This window comes from Chinchilla lanigera, unplaced genomic scaffold, assembly GCF_000276665.1.
Source record: "Chinchilla lanigera isolate Chin_1 unplaced genomic scaffold, ChiLan1.0 scaffold00045, whole genome shotgun sequence".
Classification (NCBI taxonomy): domain Eukaryota; kingdom Metazoa; phylum Chordata; class Mammalia; order Rodentia; family Chinchillidae; genus Chinchilla; species Chinchilla lanigera.
In genome coordinates this window covers 9214478-9237521 of record NW_004955446.1, presented here as the reverse complement: position 1 = coordinate 9237521, position 23044 = coordinate 9214478, and the positions used below count along the sequence as shown (strand labels likewise).

Sequence of the window (23044 nt, the reverse complement as noted above, 5' to 3'; positions counted from 1 at the left end):
CCTGGTACCGGAGAAAAAAAAAAAAAAAAAAAATATTAGGTTGAAAAGTCCCCATAGCTCTCATTAAGAGATTTAGAGAAAATGGCTGGGCACAGTAATGGCGGAGAAAGGAGAGCAAGAGCTGCTGAAAGGGATTAAACAACGATCTAGGGAGAGTGGAAAAGGGTTAGCAATACTTCCCATAACTGTTTTTCTCATTTAAACCTTTCAGGGCAGTATACCTAAACCATTCCACATATTTCTCACCTTTGATTATTCTTGTCCTGGAACAGCACTGTGTTATTTTTAGAGAAATGTTGTAATACATGTTTTTCAAACATCACATGCCTTACAGGAGCTACTGATAATTTTTAGAGACAGACTACATTAAAAGATACCATTAAAACATTAATACATCTTTAAAGAACATATCTCTCTGGAAGAACCCATGTTTACAAGGACTTTACATCATTCACAAATGTAGGCAGAAAACATCTACCATTTGCTATGTAAAGATAAATGAATTTTACTTACTTGTATTGATCAGAAATTGATTTGACACACCCGGATGATCTACATCGTGTATTGCACTGGCAAAAATTGCTGCAAGAATCTCTAAATCTGTAAACACAGCCTGGAAAAAATGATAATTATTACTCTTCTATAGTGATATGAATAGAAAACATAAACAAGTGAGAAATAACTTTTTTGAACTCAGATGAAAAATAAGCCCTCATAATATGTCATGATATATTAAACAATCTTACAAAATGAGATATCTACCACTTACAAGTATAACTTTGTAAAAAAATATAACAGTATGATCAAAACTTTTTATCTTTTTTAAAATAGAAGTCTGAAATTATTTTTTAAAGGAAATAGTTTCTATGTTTAATAATATTCTGAAGATACACATAAAATTAGTATAACAGTAAATATTTTCTTTCATCTAAAACAGAGATTCTCAGCCTTGGTACTGCTGACATTTTTGTGCCAGATGACACTTTCCAGCAGACTGTCCTGTACATTACGGGATTGCTAGCACAATTCCTGGCCTCTAACCACGGCATGCTACTGGCACATATAACCAAAAACATGATAGTTGTGACAGCCAAAAATGTCTCCAGACACTGCCAAATGTCCCTCCTCATACGGTAGAAGAAAAACAAGGAAGAAGGGAGATAAATCAAGTCCAATGGAGAACCACTCACCCAAGTGAGATTTTAACACAACTGCTTTAGTTGTGGACCTTACAGTGTGGAAACATGAAAGTATTTTCTTCTGTTATGGTTTGTGTCTAGATGTCCCCCTAAAGTCTTATGCCGTCACAGGTCTGTTTCAGAGGTGGCTGAATCTAGAGTATGTGATGCTGGGATTAAGGGTATGTGACTAGTAGGTCACTACACTGACTGGTTTGGCATAGTTCTGGCTAGGATCAAGGGTGTGAGGGGCTGGGGATTTAGCTCAGCGGCAAAGCGCCTGCCTGGCAAGCACAAGGTCGTGAGTTCGGTTCCCGGTACCGGAGAAAAACCAAGACCAAAAAAAAAAAAAAAAAAAAAAAAAAAAAAAAAAAAAAAAAAAAAAAAAAAGAAAGGGTGTGAGCACTATACCCGCCCTAGCATGGGTAGCCTGCATAACAGGATAAGGGGCAGAAAGAGTCTTGTCTCCTCTCTCTTGTTGCTTTTGCTTTCTGCTGCTAAGAAACTGTTACCCCTCTGCCATGTGCAACCCTGCCTTGGAGCCAGCAGATTATGGACTGTGACTCTACAAACTGAGCTAAATACACCTTTCCTCCCTTAACTTTGGGTGCTGGGTATTTTGTCTCAGCAATGAGAAAAGTAACTAAGCCACCTTCTAATACATTTTATGGGAAATACTGATGTTGTGCTTATACTTAATATAGTCAGATTAATAATCAGATTCTTTAAACTAAAAATATAAAAGTCACCAGACTCTATTTTAAGAAAACAAACTGACCAATAGTTTAAAAGCCAGATGTGCTTTATGAAATGTCCATTGGAACACTTCAAAGAAGCAATATAACAAACAGATGAACCCCTAAATCTCTGACCAACTTTCACAGGCAAAATTCATCATTCAACTGTTTATTAACCACATTTTATCCTCTATTAATCAACATACTTCCTGTGAAGTCAACTGTTCTTTGCATTGCAAACCCTTTAGTTTATACAAGTTTAAGAGACATTCATGAATAGCAAATTAGTGTTCTTGAAATTCCAGAAAAGAGATTCACCTCCAAAGCAGGTGTGGATAAGAGTACATGAGTAGACTGAACAACATCGGCAGCATGGATATTGTTGTGATATGCCACGTCAGCATGGTAATGGTCTTCCAGAGTCATAAGATACGTAATTAAAGTATCTACTGGAATTTTAAATGTTTTTAATAAGTCCCGCTCCTGTAGGAAAAGAAAACCTGTTAACATGTTTGTCTTTGCAAAAACAAACAAATGAAGAGGTTCTACAGAGTATGTGAAACAAAAAACCAAATTATACATCAGTGTTTCCTATGGACAACCCAGAAACAGAAATAGCACTTTCACACATTTCCTAAGGGGAACGCAAACATCTGGGATGCTCCATATCCAGAAAATGGGATAATACCATACTTGAATTGCCCCTCTGGAGACTGAGGATGCTGTATCAAAGCTAGTGGAATTGGGAATGGATTGTGGACTCTAAAGGTCCCTGTGTCCCTGGTCAAGCAGGTGCTGCAGAGAAGCACCACAGCCCAGTCCCTGTCACAACAGCTGAACCTTAGCCCTTGTGCTTGGGGGACAGCTTCCTACTCCACCTGAAGGCATCAGCCACAGCCTCAAATTCTCATTTAAATCCTCCTGGAGCTGGGGCACAGCTCCACAAGAATAGCAAATGGATATGGAAAACAGCAGAATGCAGAAAACAAGAAGAAACTGAAGAAATTATAGTCTTGGGTTATCTCTTCCATTATCTATGCAAGTCAGGGTCATGAAGATGATTTTTAAACTGCTGTTTTAGCAGACTGCTTCAATTCACCTGTACCACTTCTTTGGCAAAAAAGATAACAACATTCCACCTTTCTGTATCTTTATTTGTCCTTTGATAAAGGAGCAAATAAGAATTTTATGAGTGTAAAAATAAGCAAAAAAGGGTGAGTAGTAAGGAAGACAAAATGCACACACAATCCAGTCTAGATAGCAAGTCTCTAAATATAAGAAACATGATACAAGTCAATCCTGTTACCTGAAAAATGGTGTGCATGATAACAGTCAGAGGCCGGTTACCAGACAATTCTGCTATTCTGAAAACATGAAGACCCCATTTGTTCACATCTTCTAATTCCTGGTGTTGAAGAAAGATGCCAATATCTCAGAGTGGGGAATAACACGAGGCAGTGACATCATTTAAAATTACTAACTTCAATGCAAAGATGGTTAGATTATGTCAAACAGTGATTCCTTTTCACTGTATTACAGGCACCATTAAGTAAAACAAACTTTAGGCAAATTAACTTAAATGTACTGAAAACTGAGTATTACTACTTTATGATTTGAACAACACCATAGATTCTCATCTAGTCTGAATATCAAAGTACTTCTTCATTGGATAAAATTTACACATAGAAACTGTGCTGTCTTTCTAAAACCCAGAAGAGATGGTAGACTTCTAAGATCAAAAAACAATACAGGTACATAAAAGAAAGTTGCAAAAAGTATATATACCAAGCCACTTATTAAATCTATATATTAATAAACCCAAATAATTTATAGAGATTTATAAAGTGCATTTACATCTTGAAAAAAAGAAAAGAAAGCCACATAAAGTAATGAATTTTCTACCCATGTAGAAGAGAAAGAAAAGGCACCATTTCATACTTGTAATAAACACTCTCTGAAATCAACTTACCTTGGCCAGGACGTCTTCTTGTTCTGTTTTAACCCCAAACCTTGGGATACTTGAATTAGTCAGACTAGAGCTATGCATCAATTTCTTGACTCCACTGATCTGAGACATTGGTCTTTTCTTTTTCTCCTTTTCCTTCTGAGTTGGAGAAGGAATTTCCACTTCATGTTGCTTATCTTAAGAAATTTAGAAAATATTCTACATTTATTATGAATTCTACTTGTTTTTACAATCATAACATGCATAACCAAACAGGTTTAAATGATCACTATGTATTCTAGGAAATGTTTCAAAGTAATACTTTTTCTTGTAAAGTATTTACAATTTGATGTAGACTTATTTTGAGACCCTCAAAACACCATATTCAGCAAAGAACAAACAAAAACAAACCACTAACTCATTAATATAAATGCGTCCAGTGGTTACCTTTTGAAGGAATGTCCCAACAACACTTTTGTAGGACCTATGACAACAGGTTTGCAGAAAGAAGAGCATTAACTCTATTCCTGTTTAAAATCCACTTAGTGGCATAAAAATTGCTCTTGCCACACCAAAGGACTTCAGTTTCAACACATATTTTAAAATGGTAGAAACTTCATATACCATATAATAAAGAGATATATGAACCCAAACAGCTAAGTAAAATAGGTTATACTATAGGAATTGAAACAGGATTTCTGAATGATTTGATTATTTCTGTTGCTTTTTATTTCTATACCACAGTGAGATGAGGCCTATGATGTGACTAGGTTGAATGGGGACCACAGAAAATCCCAAATATTACTCAATAATGAGTTTTCACATACACTACCTGCTGTTTTCTACAGTAAAAGACATAAGCTATCCCAGTATATTCATCCGCCAGTGAAGGCAGTGAGCAATCCTAATTCATCTGTGTACATGATACAAGTTCAATATATCTCTATTTAATAATGTGTTAACTGTTAGAGAAATTTTGCTTTGAAAGAAAATCCACACAAACAAGATATTCAAATTACTGACTTACATTTATTGCATTTTATTTTTGCAAATGAGACAGAGGGGTCATCCCAGAACACCATATTCTCAACTATTAGCAGCAAACTTTTCTCTAGCAGTTGTGCTGTCTTTGCCCACCACTTGGTTAGGCTTGGTGTCCATCAGATTTTCAAGTCATCAAAGACAGAGACCATTTCTAATTTACCATCAAATATATAGCACCCAGCTACTGTAGCATTCGAAAAGAATGTGTTGAATGGATGCCTATGTAAAAATACATTTTATAGTTTATTACCATAAAAGAAAACCTGGCTGGAGATAGCTCAGAGGAAAAGCACCTGTTTAGCATACATGAGACTGTGAGCTTAATATCCAGCATCACTAAATGAATATATAATAAAAATATACTATCATCTCATATTGTTAAGTTTTAGAGGTGTACAGTCCAAAATTATTAATATGAAGAATAAAAACAAATGGAATATAAAAAACCTATTTGGTTTCCAAAATGAGCTAGCATTGTAATCTGCCTCCAAAAACAAACAAGCAAATAATTTTAAAGAAAATTCAAACTTTAGTGTTGTTATTCTCACCTAAGAATGTATTTGAAATATACTCTGATACTTGATTTCCAGACCGACTCATTTCAGAGAGATGGGTGAGCTCCCGATTAAGCATCCTTTTAAACTGAAAAACAAAAAGGCAAAATGAAGTAACAGAAGAGGAAATGTTAAGTGAAATAACACTAGCATACTTTGAGGCACTGGAAGATACAATGACAATTTAGAGCAGTAGTAGCCAAAAGAACTTTTCTACAAATGTTGGAAAAACACCATAATCTCTGTTGTCCATGACAGTAGACACCAGGCATACATACATATTAAGCACTTGAAATCTGGCTGGTGAAAATGAGAAAATGAACTTTGAATTTAATTTTAATTATCTTCAATCTGAATAGTCACAAGCACCTTGTGGCTACCATAAACAGCACAGAGTTTGACACTCTGATATTAATGGTAAAAAGGAATTAAAAAATTAAGAGGTATTATTAGCACTTGCAGAAGAACATTACAACTTATAAACACAAAACTATTGCTACATAACTCAGCTTCTTACACTTCTTACAGCTTCTTACACATAACTCACACTTCTTATATCAATTTATAACTACAAGAGCTTAATATATAGTACTGGCCAAAGATTACAATCTAGTCTTTTACCCAGGGGAAAAAGGAAAGATTTATCTGAATACTCTTTCAGGACTATGAAGAAATAAACTATTTGAGTGAATACCACATAATATTTCCTTTTAAAAGTTTTTTTTTTCAATTAAGAAGTGTAAGATTTAGTTTCTCAGAATCCACAGAATTTGCCAATCCACTTCCCAAGCCACTGTACAGAAAACAAGTCTGTTTTCAAAATCCTACTTTGTTACTCCACAATTTATTTTATTGAGGCCACAGTACCTACCCAAAGGGGCACACGAGTTAATATACCACACCAGCACATGACATTCCCAATACTCAGAATTCTCCAAGATTTTATATTTTCCTCCCCATCAGCTACCAATTAATATGTCTTTCTTTAATTCTGAAATAACCCAAATAATATGCCTTTTTTTTTGGTACCAGGAATTGAACTCAGGACCTCACGCTTGCCAGGCAGGTGCTGTACCACTGAGCTATATACCCAGCCCTAATAAGCCTTTTAATAGTGCTCCTAACACACAGTAACAATTTTTTTCTACACATAAATATTATTGGAAACTGAACCATACAATTCAAACAAATTTTATTCTAATCTTTAGTAGCCTTTAAATATTTAAGTTTCACTATAAATTCTCATTTAAGTTTGGAAGAGAAAAGTGAGTTTATTTAGAATTTTCAAAAACACAAAGATGGCTGAACTCAAAAGCAGTTTAGCACATCTCTTCCAAAGTCAATCTTATTGACCATCTAAATTAGCTATGGAAATTTAACTATAATCACAAACAGTAATGGTAACAAAAAAAACCCAAACAATAGTCTGTTGGGTATAATGAATGCATATTAGCATTCATTTGCAGTCAAAAATGAAGAACTGGCTCCTAGCAATACAAGTTCTAGTTTTTTCTTTACAGCTCTAGGAATTTTATTCTCAAATCCAGGGACATATGTTTTATTTTCCTTGTTTATATATTTTATAATTTCTTGTTAATTATAAAATGCACACATAGAACAGAAAATCTAGAAAGCTATATTAAAAAGCCATGTAAATCTCTGCTGCTTAAAGAAAACCAGCAATAGCTTAGCTGTATTTTTTTCTATGTTTTTTCTACCTTTGCATATATACTGGCATCATGTGATCTATAAAAATATGAGTTTCTGCTTGTTTTTATTTAACATTACATAGTACTATCTACCAGAAAATAGTAAAATTTAATGGTTATGAATATTCATAAAGACATTTACAACAGTGTTCAAAATGTTTTCTGTCCCTCTTCACAAGTTACATTTTCTTGAGTGAATGACTGGTTATTTACCTAATATGAAAGTGTCTTATATTTAACCTGGGACATAACAGGTGCTCAGCATTATTTGAGCTCTTTCTCCCAGTGCCCTTTCAGGCACTCTGTTTCTGACTTCTGGACCTTTTACACTGATGTCTGATCCCTATCATTACAGGACACAGATGAAGGACAAAGAATCATGGGCAGTATTCATAAGGAAAACTGTGGCCATATTTCAAAAACACTAATCTCTCACAGGTAAGAAAATCCTGGCCTTACAGAAGCCTTACAACTTACCCTAGAAAAAATGTATTCATTACACAAAACACATTCAAATGAGAGTGTGTGTTAACTATTTTAAACATGTACTCACTAAAGTACCCCTTCGACCTTTAGTTTTCCATGTAATGAGATAAAGTTGCTATTAAAAACTAGCTGGTCATGAAAAAGTCCTTGTATATAAAAAATAGGGGAAGTTACTGCTTTCAGCCACTGTTAGACTCTCAGCAGTCTGCTGGGTGACTATGGTCCACACTGTACTTCTTTCAATGCAACTAAGCATGACATATGCCTTTTGAGGACAACTGGAAAACTTACACAGAGACCTAGTTTTTCATAGAGCCATCTAAACGGTATGCGACCTGGCATGAAAAATATGTTATTTTATGCCCAAGCAGAAAGATTTTTCATGCTACCTGCAGATGTGCTATACAAATAACTGGATTTTTTTCATGGAAGACTATGGAGACCAAAGTATAACTTTTGGGGCAGTTTGCCTATATAATTCGTCAAAATAGATAACAAAGACAAAAAAAGATAGTGAAAGGAATCTATTGCGAGGACTGAATAAATGACAGACTGCATATTCCATTGAGTATTTCTGCATCATATGTAACTTGCTGTTCTTTGTCCGAAACTCAAAAACATGAGTTAGTGAAATCCTTGATAACACATCTGTCTTCCTACCAAGGCTTGCATGATGCTCCAAGGAAGTCAAAATTATTTTAACATAATTGTAAGAGACACTATTTAAAATAACTCAATCTCTTCCCAAGGGAGGGAAGATGCAGGATTTCCCAAAGACAATTGTCCACAAGTCAATTAAGTTATAACATAAAGGTTACTTCTAAAAGGAATTAAAATGTTTAGCTTTTGGGCACTGATATAAACCTTTCAATCTAGGGAAGCCAAACTAACAACCACAATAATGACCATGATGCCTTTTCAACTGCTAGTTTACCTTATAAATTGCAGTATACAGCCCAATGTGCCAAAAAACAGTATCTTAAACCATTTTTAAATGTCAGTGGAATTTCTCAGATTTTTAGAAAAGTATGTAACATTCATTAAGATTAACTACAAAAATTACTATGGGTGAGGAGAAAAGGATAATTCGAAAGTCAATACAATCTTCCTGGAACACCGTTATACAGTGTTTCTGCATTAACAGTTTCAAAAGAGAAAATAAAGAACTGCTTTTCAACAGAAACTCAGAATGCAGAACATTTTTTAAAAGTGACCACTAATAGTTTCAAAACAATATATAATACCATGGTTGAGCCTAAGAAAAAAAGAGGAAGACTTGTAAGTGAACGTTTTCAAGTCCTTTGTTCTCATTATGCAGGGGAATATGTGCAGCACTTAAGGCATAAAGTTAAAATGCAGTTGAATCTGAACGCTGCATTTTGCATTTTGGAACTCTAGTTCTCTAATTCATGTTTTGCACTTCAGATTGCTAAAGAAGCAGAATATGGTAATAAAATACTCTGGAATGGAATTCTGCCTCATGTCAGTGTGTACTACATATTCTCTTTGTATATATTTAAGGAGGCACAGATCAAATGGTAAGAACATACTTATTTATTTCCCCACAATTCTCTGCTAACAATCATTTAATATCTTAGATTGCAATGCACTATAATTCTAGTATGTACTGATATTAAAAGCTATTTAAATGAGTACTACATTGATTTTATAAAAATCCTTTCACATGCCGAAGACCAAATGTATCTATGTTGACCCTTAATAGTTTTCACAGTTATAAGTATTAAAACATACACAAAGCTGTCCATGAAAAATTTTCCTCAAAGAAAATACTAAAATTTAGTCTTGAAGGTGTTGTTCATAATGAAAACATTAACACAGAGCCCTACAAAAATGCATCAAATATGAGCTGGCTAAAAGCTAAACAGATAATCCAGGAGGCATTAGAGGTGCTTCTTACATACTTTAGTTAAAAATGTTTGGTCAAGAAATGATTAGAATTCAAATAATAAAAATATACATATTTTAAAACATTTAAAAAAATCTAACCAATCATAAATTTAAAGGGAGATGAAAAAATCATGACTTGGACAACCAAAACTGAAATACATATTTGAATTTTCTTCAAATTAAAATAAAACTCAATAGTAAAGAGAAAATTTGCCTTCCTGAAGAAACAAAAGAAATTTCAGTCTGAAAGTCCTCAAAGAAATGGAAAAATGAGTCTTTAAAAATGTGTTGGCATTGGCTCAGATATCCAAAGCTAAATCTCACTTTCTGAAATGATGCTTCATTTGACTGAAGAAGGTTTTTCTCTCTTGCTTTCACCATGGAAACAGACCGCAATGCTAGCCTTACCCTAGGGAAGGCAGAAACTCTGCCAACCATGGACACAATTTTATTAAATGCAGTGAATTAATTCCTTTCTTGAAATTAATGAAACAGTACCATGCAAACTTTTAGTTTCACAAGCAGATAACCAAGCTTTCATTTTAACAAAATATTGGTTAAATCATCAAGTAACATTAGTTTTTAATTCCATTTATAGCTCTTTAACGGTTAAAAAAAATTCTTCATCAGGTTATAGCACAGATGTTTAGAAAAAGCCCCAAATTAACTGTATAATACTACATACTGGACAGAATTCATAAGTCAGAAAAAGCAATTCAGTCCAATAATTTATTTGCAATGAATTTAATTACCTTGCAATTTAAAAAACACAACCCAGAATTACACCATATAACAAACAGGACGGCTACATATCAAAATGCTATTCAAATATGCAAACTATATCTGATTAAAAACTTACACAACTTGCACACTAAAAAACACATATTTCCTTCCTAGTTCATGTCTAAGGGAAGAACACAAAACTGTTCAGAAAACTTAGATACCAATCTAATTTGCTAAAATCATCAGTTATGTAATCAGACTAATCAGGAGTTTTCAAAGACACAATGAATCTTACCTTTATGTAGCCCCAAGACACTGACAATAAATAGTTTGCTTCAGGCATTTTTGATTGATTATATGTGTGTGTCAGTAAGTTCTAAAATGTGTATCTTCAAAACACTGTTACTTCAGCAACCTCCACAAGCCACGCTGCGTGTGGGATTTTAAAGATATTTGGTAATTAAGTATATATAAGAATGTCTTGCATTAAGTCCCATCCAGCCGTCTTCCCATTGAACATATGCCATTTATAAAACTCCAGAATGGAACAAAATCTAACAACTACTCTGAATACGGAACATCCGTAAAATGAAAGAATAGCTAAAGATCTAAGGGTCTGCATCTTTCTCTCCCCGAGCTCCAGGGCTTAATGAATAATGTATGTCAAGATGCTTAGCTGCAAGAAAGACTAGTTCTGTCAAAAGCTACCAAATAAGGAACTGCGGGGAAGCAGGGAAGAATGACAAGAAACCCCTCCCAAAGAACCTCAACTATGCACCAATCACAGTTCATCTCTGCTCTGCGAGGGTAGAGGGCGTGGACTCGGCGGAGCAGGCGGCTTTGTGATTGGCTGGCAAAGGCAAGCCTCTGGAGGCTTTCCTCTTCACCCTAGAACACCATTTAATAATGGTTTCCCTGCAGCTCTGAGGCTGCACGGTGAAAAAATGAATGAGGCTTCCCTACCCCAGACAGGGATAACGACCACTATACTATTCAAAACCTACTCTTAAATAAGAAAACCAGTCCTTGTGGAGCCATTTAATAGTCTCTACCTTCTCTCTCCTTCCACCTAAAAGTGGTTCTGAAAATGACAATCATGTATTTTAGGTGCTTCCCCCTTTAAATTCAAAACAAGTGGTTTCCTTGGTGACGTAACTATAACTCTCGTTGTTCCCCTGTCCATCACAAAAGCACAGTGATTATAGAACAGGACCAACATGCAGAATGCAGATGGAAAGATACATTCCTTCACCTGTGTGCCATGACTCCTCTCAGGTGCTTTTGCTTTTCTTGCTATGTACGGCTGAGCTCTACAACTTCCAAAATCTAAATGTGGAAGTGATTTATTAAAAATCTGACTGGGGAGAAAAGGAATCTGACAGCCAATGTGCTGTGTATGGATAAAGAACGTGGGGCTTACAGATGTCAGAAGCTGTAATTTGATCAGAAGGGAACACTTTTATGGCTATATCCAAAGCTGAATGGCTTCTGGGAATACAGAATTGAGCCTGAGTGTAATCACGACTTTAACAAGAAAGTCTGATCAGAAATCTAAATTCTGTTTGGTTTGGGATTTTACTACTCTAACTTTTATTTACTAAGGAGGTATTGTGGGTAGAGAAATCTAAGTTTTATCCTATTTTACCTCGTCTGCAACTTATACTTTTCTCACTCTGCGCTTCTGTGACTTGCTGATATGATTGCTTCACAGGGTTCCTGCCATTTCAGTATTTCTGTTTCAGGACAATCTATCTTAGTCTGCGCTCATCATCAAGATCCACAGAATATAGTAGATCCCCCTTAGCTGCAGTTTTGCTTTCCACAGTTTTGGTTATACTCAGTCAGCTGTACTGTGAAAATATTAAACAGAAATTTTCAGAAATAAACATAAATTTCAAATAACTTTGATTACAGTATACTCTTGTAATTCTATTATAGTTTTTAGCATCTTATTGTGCCCTATAGATATAAATTGAACTTTATTAAACTTAAGTATGTATAGAAAACAATGTATCATATGTAGGGTTCAGTACTGTTCACTATTTCAGGCAGTCATTGGGGGCTCTGACATGTATTCCCTGCGGATGCAGGTGGTCACTGTTTTCTCTGCCTCTTTCAGTTACTATCGGTCCTTTGCTGATAAAGTTTTCAGTTGCCATTCATACCTACTGTGTTCATTTACTAAATTCCTCTTAATCCTCTATAAAAGCATTTAAAACCCTAAAGCCCTATTAAAACTTGTCCTGGAAAAATACTGACATCCTCCTTTTATCTGGTCCTTCATTCTCCTTACCTTCTCTGAAGTGCTGGGTTTTGTTTGCTCACTCTTAACTACTCTTCCTCACCTCCCAGGATGCTAAACTGCTTTGATTTTTCTCTTCACTTCTCTGGCCATGTCTCCTTCACCTGCTTTTATTAATTCCTTAACTTGGGATCTCTACAAAGACTCCGTCCCAAGCCTACACTCTTCAATGAGTACTTCTTACTTGAACGTTAGTCCTATTATTTCCAAATATGGGATACTCTCCTTCTTCAAATGCTCTGGCAGTCACGAAAAAGTTTTTCAAAACTGTGAAACATTTCTCTATTTAAAGTAGTTCTTATCATAACTATTTCTATTCATTCTATGGGCCTGTGATTCTTCCAATGTCTCATGAAATCTGTGACACTTTCCTACCACTCAGTAAGGTCTCATGTGAGTCACACACTAACAGGTGTTTCATATAAATCATCTTAATGAGAACCCTTAAATAACCCTGGCCTGTTCCTTTCTACCACATTTTTCTCCCTCCTTCACCCAACTTTGGGTCTAAGTCTTTGCCTCAATAAAATGCTATTTCTTTCGGTCTGTTCCTTCACATTCCCATCACCTAAATCCACATACTCAGTGGGAGAAACAGAAAGCACCTTCAATGTCACCTCTTCCAATCCCCTATTTCTATTTAAAGTGAGACCTAGAGATAAAAAATTATTTTCCAAGTTCACCCAGGTACTATAAACATAGACTCCAATTTCAAATCCTTCCACATGAGTTCAAACTTCTAAACTGGTTCCGTGGCAGCTAGTTTGCAAAGACGCCTCCTAAGGAGCCACAGCACCCTACAGTTAATGTGGACTAGCCTTTGTAACCAACAAATAGCACTGCTTGCGCAGCCTAAAAAGGTCAGAAGCCTCAGACCTTTCACCCTTGCTCTCTCTAAATATGGCATTCGGATCCCCAAACCAGCATGCAGGAAAATCTGAGACCACCATGCTAGGAGGAAGTCCATGCTGACTCCATGGGAAGTGGAGAGAGGGAGGGCCCAACGAAGAACAAATGCATATGCCTGGCCAGTCTGCAGCCAGAGCTAAAATGAAGCCACCTACGTCATTCAGCACAGCTGAGGTTTCAAATGACTTCCCAGCTTGGCCACTATCTCACTGAAACCACATGGGGAACCCCAAATGAGAACGTCGGATCAAGCCCGGTGAACCCACAAGGTCATAATAGCTAATAAAGGCAAACTGATAGTTCTGGGCATTAAAGTTTAAAGTGATCTGTTATGCAGCAATTAATAGTTATTATGAGGGTTAAGTGAGGTAATATATGCAAAGCACTTAAGATAAATGACTCATGATAAATGATTAACAGATATCAGATGATGATGACAGTGATTATTTTAACGATTCCATCCTACAACTTTTTTAAGCTCTCATGTTTATTTTTTTTTAATATATCATGTTTCTCTTTAGCTACGTGACGTCTCAGACCCAAAACACTGTAACTGCTTCTCAACCTGTACACTTGTCCCTGGCTTTCCCCTGTCAGTCCCACACTGATCTTGACTGTCAGACCAACTTTCCTAAACTCCAATGTGACCCTGTGACTTCAAAGGTGGTGAGTGACAAACCAGCATCACAGCTTTGCAACATCAACACTCCTCATGAGCTCCAGACTGCTGACTTTCACTTCCAACTGCAAGCTGTTTCCAGCTGCTCTTTCCCACCTCTTCTTGGCTTCTGGAAGGGAAGGATGCCACACCAGTTTGAGATAAAGCAGATGATCTCATTTCTCCATCTTCACCAGTGCAGTGCTTGGAATAGCACCCTTCGTCCACCCTGCCCACCTCAAACTGATCTTTCAAAGCTAGATTTAAATCAAAGCCTATCTCAAGACCAGATATTTCAGCCTTTCTCCAAATTCTAGTATTTATTAAGCTCCGACTACATGCAAAGCAGTGCCCTCGGTGCTGGGGACTACCACAAACTAACTCAAGTTTTTTCACCTGCAGCTTACATTCAGCAGCTGAGGTGGTAAGTGGAGCGAAAGAAAGAGAAATGGATGGAGAGAAAGAAAGGGTAAAGAGGCTACAAAGTGCTAGGGACATAGGTTTCTACATTGAAAGACGGTGAGGAAGAGCCTCTCTGAGAAAAAAGATGGGGAGCCAGACAGCTGGCAAGAGGAAGCCAGCCAGGGCAACGGTGTGAGAGGGCAAGCAAGGGGCGCATGAGGAGCAAAGGACCCCAGGCAGGAGCAGGAGGGTGGTCACAGCCTGAAGATCTGGTGGGTGTGTCACACCCTGTCATTTAAATCCAAGCACACATCACCTGATAATTCCCCAAAACAGATGCAATGTCTATGTACCACAGACATATACTAGTACAAAAATGAAAAGCACACTGCCCCTCCTAACATAGGCACTAGATAAACAGTGACTACTATGAAAAAAAGTAACAACTATAAAGCCAAATCACATTCCCTCTAACCTCACTCTCAGTGACCTTGGGGCTTGCTACCCTCTCTCCTTTCGTCAGCTACCATCAACTATTTGATTCTTTCAAACTGCAAACTGAACTACTTTTTTCCTTTTGTAAGAAACGTTCTACTATCCTGAAATGAAACTCCTAGGTATAATTTCTACATACATACTTTATTAAATATATACATCAGACTAAGCGCTCTCTACATATTTTTAAGAAGTATAATGGTTTACTAGTAATATAAGGGAGAAATAAGTTTATATTAAATAATACAAAATGTAAGTATTAGTACACAACTGCATTTGAAAGTCCAAAGGCTTAGATCTCACTATCACTGACTAGCTGTGTGACCCTAAGCAAGTGATTAAAAATGTCCATTTATGTAGCATGAAAGTGAGAATAATATTAGTATGTACCTTATGGGGTTGTTGTGAGAATTAAACTGTGCATATATACAAAGCACTTAGAAAATAGCGAGTGCTATGTGTTTACGGTGATGTTTCTGGTATGTGCTGTAAGGCTTCTAATACAGAGGGCTGCATGAAAGTTACAGTAATATGGAAATGAATACAGGAGCATTATATTAAGGTAATTCTTCCCTCTGAAATGACGCAAATGACTGCCGGAAAGGTTTCAACTATAACAAAATGCATTCTTCCCTTCATATGCACTATTGCTGAATTGTTTAAAAAGCAGGCATGGGTTAAAAACATGTGGCACTGTTTAGTGTGTACATGTGAAAAGTAGATGCATTGTAGGCTTAGAAAACATAGTGTGTTTTCCACCTACAATAGCTGCTCAGACTTTTCCGAAGTTTGGCAGGACCACCTCTGCAGCGAAGGGCCACATGGTGTATTGCAGGATGTTTAATCTCCCTGGCCTGTGCCCAACAAGAGCGGCGAGCACTCCCTAGTCACTACACCGGGTATTTCCTGAATGCTCCCCGTAGGGGCTTTCATCCTCAGCAAAACTACTACAGAACATTTAAAACAAATTGCCTGTGTAAGAATAGATCTTAAAAGTTTATACACTCACACACATATGATCACCCCTCCCTCTAATATGCACTGTCCCTTCTGGTGAATGTAACAACATCTTCGTTTCACGGACTTCTACTCAGCAGTGACTGTGTCAAGCACCTGGTAGGTGCTAAATTTGAAATTACTGAACTGTAAATCCCTAATCGTCTACAAAGATTATCAGATGGTGTCAAAAAAAATCACCAAGGAATGTTTCATATTTGCAGCAAATAAATCTTCTCATCCCTGAACCAAAGTACAACTCATTTCATTTTTCCATTTGAAGGACACAAATTAGAATCTCTTTCCTATTGCCATGGCAGGAGCAACCTGCAGAGTCTACAGACAATCCAGAGGGGAAACTTCAATGAGACCAGAATGATACAATTCTTACTTTCATACTTGGTATCTGCCAATTTTAATGAAGTAAATGTAGTAAGTTAAAGAATTCATTAGACACCTACTATGCACTAAGAGCTTTATATACCTTCTTTCTAATCTTTGCAATATCCTGGTAGGTAGTATCTGTATTTTAAGATTAAAAGATGAATTTTTCTTTTCTTTTTTCTTTTTTTTTTTTGCAGGGGGCAAGACTGGGGATTGAACATAGGTTATTTGCACTGAGCTGCAACTCAGTCTTTTAAAATATTGTTTAAATTTTCAGACAGGATCTTGCTAGGTTGTTTAAGCTGGGCTTGAACTTTGGATCTTTCTTGCCTCTGCCTCCCAGATAGCTGGGATTACAAACATAAACCACCCACAACTCAACATTCTTAACCATTAACAACTTGCCCCAAAGGTGACAAGACTGAGATGTAAACACAGATCCCTTTCTATCTGTGTTCTTCATAGTATATGATAGCTTATCATCTAACGAGGCTGATGGAAACACTAGGATAACTGGCATGGACTTAGGGACAGCAGACTTAAAAACTACAGTGGTATACCATCACTATGATCAGACTTCTGGACAGGGCGGACCCTACAAACTAGGGAAGTCAGGGACCAGGCGCCCAGAGGTAGGCATCCCTACCTGCTGGAGACATGCTTACGTGTGGAGTGCACCACAAGTAAGTCACTGGTGGCCTGACACACAGACCAGTGAAAACAACACATTCAGAAGAGGAACTGAGTCCTGACAACACAGCTTGAGACGAAGCAGCCAGCTAGGGCTCAAAATCTCCTAGTTGTAATCTGTAGCTCTCAAATGTCTAAATGATTTCACACACATATATTGAATGAGTAAATTGAAACAAAAAATAATTTTCTTTAGCATTCAGTTTACTTTTTGTCTTTTCCTAATAATACTACTCATAATCTCTGTATCCATTCGTCTTCTAGTTCTCATTTTCTTAGTCCTTAATAGATATTCCAAGCAATCAATAATCTCTCTATTTCAGGACATTTTAGGGTACTTAACATTCTGCTGATGGAGTTGAATCTTTAATACATTAACACATGCTGTTCATTATTGACTTTGTAACATCAGTCAAGACAGAGACGACACATTTTTGAATAGAAAATTAAAAACCGAAATATGAGGAAACGGGCTCACAGTGGCCAAGGACCTTGCTCAAGGTCATGAAGCCAGTTAAGTAGCAGAGTCAGGGTTTAAACTCAGATTGTCTGGCTTCAGAGTACTTCAAATTGCCAAAAGCAGGATTTCATAAGCCAGATACAGAATGACCAGTACTACATGTTCTCTCTCATATGTGGAAACTAAAAACTGTCGACTTGAAAGTAGAACAGGGATCACACAGACTAGGCAGGCAGAGGCAATTTGATAGGTTCACAGTATACGCATCCATGCAAGTATCATGCTGAGGTCCACCGCTATATGAAATTAATACATGTTAATAAAATAAAAATGGCATTTGAAGCTTTGTTCTGTATTTAGCCTAGTTTATACAAAAGTATATTAACAGAATTCTAAACTGTACCATTTATTTATACCTCTCTGCTTAAAATGACAGTTCTGGTAGTTATTAATCAAGAAGCAAAGCTATACAAACTAGGCGTTCATATGCCCACTACCTTTAATTTTATCAACTACAAATCTGATTACTAAACACACCTGTAATAATTCTGAGCAAAAATTAAACTTCAGATATTACATATAATAGTTACAGCAAACGAGCAACTCTAAAAACAGTCTAGGTATTTTCAAATACCTTACATTAGAGGCAGATAATAATCCAGAATACATTTATAATCAATTGAGATTTGTACGGTTAAATCTCAGAGCTTCAGATCTATTTTCACATTATAAAAATTTTACTTACATTCATTGATGCTAATATTAGAAAACAAAGAAAGAAAAATCATCTCAAAGCAAGTAAACCTACTCCATCTGTTTGTGTTTACTGCCCTCTAGTGATAGAGGCTCCACATCTGATTTTAAAAAGCTCTGCTCCTAAGTCATCAAGTCTCAGAAATAATAGAAAACACCTGCAACGTTTACTGAGCAAAGAAATTCTATTATAGTAAAAGGAACTTTATTTCTTTGAGGAATTCCTTGAGGCTGAAATAACAGAAGATGGATCTGCCAGCTGTGATTATATTTCTCTTCTGCATGGGCTCTTACTGAATGTTAGCATGGAATTCTACAATTGTTTATACATCTTGAATTCATGTAGACAGACTTCTGCATAGATTTCCTCAATCTAGATGAAACCACCATCATCACTGCTATCTACCAGAACTTGTGTTACACTGAAGAATAATCAAGGCAGTAATCAGATACACAAACCACATAAATGAAGCCTCCACAAAAATAATCTCATATGAAATGGTACTTTTTATATATGGAGAAGATGAGGATCCCCAGTTCACTAGAGTTGGTCTGAGTTAACACCAATATTTCATGCTAATGAGGGCTATGATAATCACTGTAAAATTTTCACTATGTACTCAGTGGTATGCTTTGTGAAAACAAACAGAATACCTGTCTTCTAAAGCAATAGTAACAAGTGCACTTAGGCTTACTTCTAGAAATCCATACTATACATATTTTACATGCACAATTTTGATACATGGATCGCTTTGTGAAAACAAACAGAATACCTGTCTTCTAAAGCAATAGTAACAAGTGCACTTAGGCTTACTTCTAGAAATCCATACTATACATATTTTACATGCACAATTTTGATACATGGATCTTACAGTTATTTTAAATCAAACTCTGAACTGCAATTCAAAAGAGAAAAAATACTCCTTACAACAAATGTTTGAACAATTATACAGTTATTCACAAAATACTCAACCCCAATTTTTATCTTATGCAATACTAGTACCTCCTACATACTTTGCAAACTATTTCAAAAAACTGAAAAGAAGGAAATTCTTTCCAAATCATTGTCCAAGGCCAGCAAATCCCCACAATCCAAGTCAGATAACAATGCAATGAAAAAGACAACTACAGACCAATATCCCTGACGCAAATGGACACGAAATTCCTCACCCAAAACTAACAAATCAAATTCAACAGCAAAGCAAAAAAGAAAATATTACACACACACACACATGCACGCACGTGCACACACACACACATACACACACACTACACCATGGTCAAATAGGATTTATCACAGGAATTGCAAGACTGGCTCACATAAATCAATAAATATGAAAGATAGTTCACATAAAGAAAATGAAGATCAAAAGCCCTATGCCAATCTCAGTAGATGCAGAAAGAGCATTCAATAAATTCCACGTCCCTTCATGATTAAAACAAAGCTCTCAAGACATTAGGCTTACGAAGGATTTATTGTACTTCAATACCATAAAGACCGTAAGTGACAGCACTACAGTCAGCGTCATACTGAATGGGAAAAAAACTGTAAATTTTTCCTTTAAAATCTGGACAGTACAGGGATACCCAGTTTCACCACTTTTACTCAACACAGTGTTTAAAGTCTCAGCCAGAGTACTAATTAGGAAAGAGAAAGAATTAAAGGGCATCCAATTTTGCATGCAAGAGGACATATTGTCCCTGTTTGCATATGATAGAATCTTATATACAGGAAACCTGAAAGACCCCACCAAAAAACCTGTTAAAACTAATAAACCCAATAGAGTTTCAGGGTACAAAAGTAACATATATGAAGTAATCCTGGCCCACTGTTAATTATTCATCACCGAACAGACAAGAAATTTTAGTGTAAAAGTCTAGGCCAAGTTCTGTACCAGCTGCTAGAGACAGAAAGTTGCAGGAAAGTGAGTGTATCACTTTTTGCACAGAACTGAATAGTCTCAGCAGGTATATTAATTTTGCCACATTTTAATAGGTTTTGTTTTTCTAGTCCTTACTTGTCAGACTGTTTTCTTCATAGGTGGCATAAATTTGCCCCTGTATAGTCAGTACATGACTCACTTCCTCCTATTAAGGTGCACTTTTGTCTAAGGCAGCACTTCCTAGAATGGGCTGTAAAGAGTAGCACTCCAATGCAATACAGCTTCCACTGTCAAGTAAACTTTTGACAGTGCTAACCTTTATGGACATTGTGTACATTAGCATAGTCAAGGCTTTGCCAGGAACTGTAATATACAACCCTTATTTTATTTCATTTAATATAACATTTCCCAAACTTATTTTACTACTCAACTCTTGACATTATTAACAAGTAAAAACAAAGTGCTAGAGTTTCACATAAAATTCTTGTGAAAGGAAAGGGCTTTACATACTACCAGACAGAGGTTGTTTTAGCGTGGTTATTTACTTATTCATTCAGCAGGTATTTATTAAACAGCTCTATGTGCCAGCATGGGGAACAGAGTAATGAACAAGATAGTTCCCTGATCCTACATAGCTTGGAGTTCTGGGGCCAAAAGACAATAAAGGAACAGATAAAAAATGAATGATAAACACTGTGAATGAAGGAAGTGGTAACATGGGCTGGGGATATAGCTTAGTGGCCTAAGCACCTGCCTGGTAAGCGCAAGGTCCTGAGTTCAATTCCTGTTACAAAAAAAAAAAAAAAAAATAGAAGTGGCAACGTGTAGGTAATGGTGTGCTGTAAAATTAAATACTTAGGAAAGCTGCGCTGAGCACGCCATATCTAAGAAGAGACCCAAATAACTAGAGAGAGACAATTGCCGCAGCACTATTGACAACTGTTAAGATATGGAAACAAACTAAGAGAACATCAACTGATAAGTAATGAAAATGGGCTACATATACACCATGGAATACTATTCCATCACAAAAAAGAATGAAATGTGCAACAACACATTTGGTGGAACCAAATGGGTGGAACTATAGAACTAGAGGGTGGAACTATAGAGTTTTAAGTGAAATGAAGCAGGCACAGAAAGACAAGTACTACAGAATTTCACTCACGTGAAATATAAAAAGATGAGGATCTCGTGGACATGAATAGTAAAATGCTGGTCACTAGAGGCTAGGGAGAGTAGAAATGAGGGAGAAACAGGGAAAGGTTTGTCAAGGAACACTAAGTTAGGGTTAGATGGGAATAAGTAGTCCTGGTGTTCTGTTCCACAGTAAGGTGACTGCAGATAATGTTAAGTTAAAAACAACCTCTATTATGTACATGAACCAACTTCCCAAGATAACTATAAACTACATGTATTGCAAATATGTACTAATAAAATTGAAAAGGTTTAAAAATTAAGGCGCTGTATATTTCAGAAAGCTAGGAGAGAGGGTTTTGAATGTTTCTATGGTGAAAAAATGATAGATAATTGAGACAAAAATGTTTAACTTGACTTATATATAATGTAATGTATACACGTATAGAAACATCATATTGTACCATATTATTACGTATTATTTTATGTTTTTATATATCAGTTAAAATTAAATTTAAAAAGAAGGGAAAGTGTGAGGCAGAACACTCTCAGGAAGGGCTGAAGGAACACAGCCAGCACTAGGGAAGGCAGAGACCCAGAATGAGACTAGAGGCAGGTGAGGACAAGACTGTGGGACCTCATCAGACTTCTAGAGGGTATAAGGAGGCACTGGAATGTTCTGAGCAGGGAATGGCAGAACGATATGGTATACATCTTCAACATGATGTGATGTACATTCTTTGAAAGTTGTTTCTTCAGAGGACTATAGAATGACAAAAGCAGTAGAGGGGCTGACAAGAAATCATAGTGCCAGAAGTGAAGCAATAAAAATAATCAACCACTAGATTTCTGGCTTGATGAACATCTGCTCTGGATGTATGCTGGTGCCACATACTGAGATGGGGAAGACGGGGAGGAACAGTTGAAGGAAGAAAAGAAGATAGAAGAGTGCGAAGTCATAAATGTAGCAGCATTTAAATATGCAAAGGTTTTGTGCACGTATATGTTCTTAAACTGTCAAGGGGCCTCTGACTCCCCTGACTCCTTCAGAGTTCTGGGTAAAGAATGCTGATAGGAAAATGAGTTCTGAATAGGCAGTCACTTTCAAATACTCCAAATACATTGTCTTAGGGTAGACCACTTCCATCAAGGACTTCCAACACATTTTAGAACAGTTCAGAAGAAGGGGCATGTACCATCTAGCTTTAAATCCCCTCTTCACACAGATTAGGAATATGAAAACCAAAGCACCTGCTCACTGAGGAACACATAACACAATCAACATTAGAATCTAGCATTCAATGCAGCCAATATTTTTATAAAAGTCTCTGTCATATATAAACATTTTAGGAATAAAAGCTAACTAAAGGCCATAAACTACAATATTGTAAAAATGCGATTTTTTTCATTGGCAACAGTGACTCAATAGTAGATTCTAAGAATTTTGGGACAGACAATGGCATAGAGTTTTAGTTACTTTGATTGGCTTGCTGTGATTGAAAATCTTAGGCCTGCCTCTTATGAGCACCGGTTAAGCAGCATGTCATGTAAGAGTTCCATGTTAGGCAGAGAATCAAAATTAATGTGAGGGACCCAGCAAAGTGTATTAAACATGTGCTGGAGGTTCAATGTATTATTTATCTGATGACCAGAAACACTGAAGCTTGTCATAAGGTAAACTTTTTTTCCCTTTT

At 36.4% G+C, this 23044-nt stretch overlaps 1 protein-coding gene across 9 annotated transcripts in view; it reads right to left on the bottom strand.

Moving 5' to 3' along the window:
* Positions 1-23044, bottom strand: part of Pde4d (phosphodiesterase 4D, cAMP-specific) — a 1338202-nt gene that overhangs the window by 15006 nt on the left and 1300152 nt on the right. For 8 of the 9 annotated variants that reach the window (XM_013518413.1, XM_005392663.2, XM_005392664.2 and 5 more), the window contains 5 exons: positions 5453-5546; positions 3885-4057; positions 3222-3320; positions 2234-2398; positions 514-613 (listed from right to left, as the gene is read on the bottom strand). In XM_013518413.1, coding sequence (XP_013373867.1) covers positions 514-613; positions 2234-2398; positions 3222-3320; positions 3885-4057; positions 5453-5546 — 631 coding nt within the window. Of the gene's footprint in view, positions 1-513; positions 614-2233; positions 2399-3221; positions 3321-3884; positions 4058-5452; positions 5547-10579; positions 10840-23044 lie in introns of those variants that run through there. The other variant, XM_005392669.2, reaches the window with a different exon arrangement.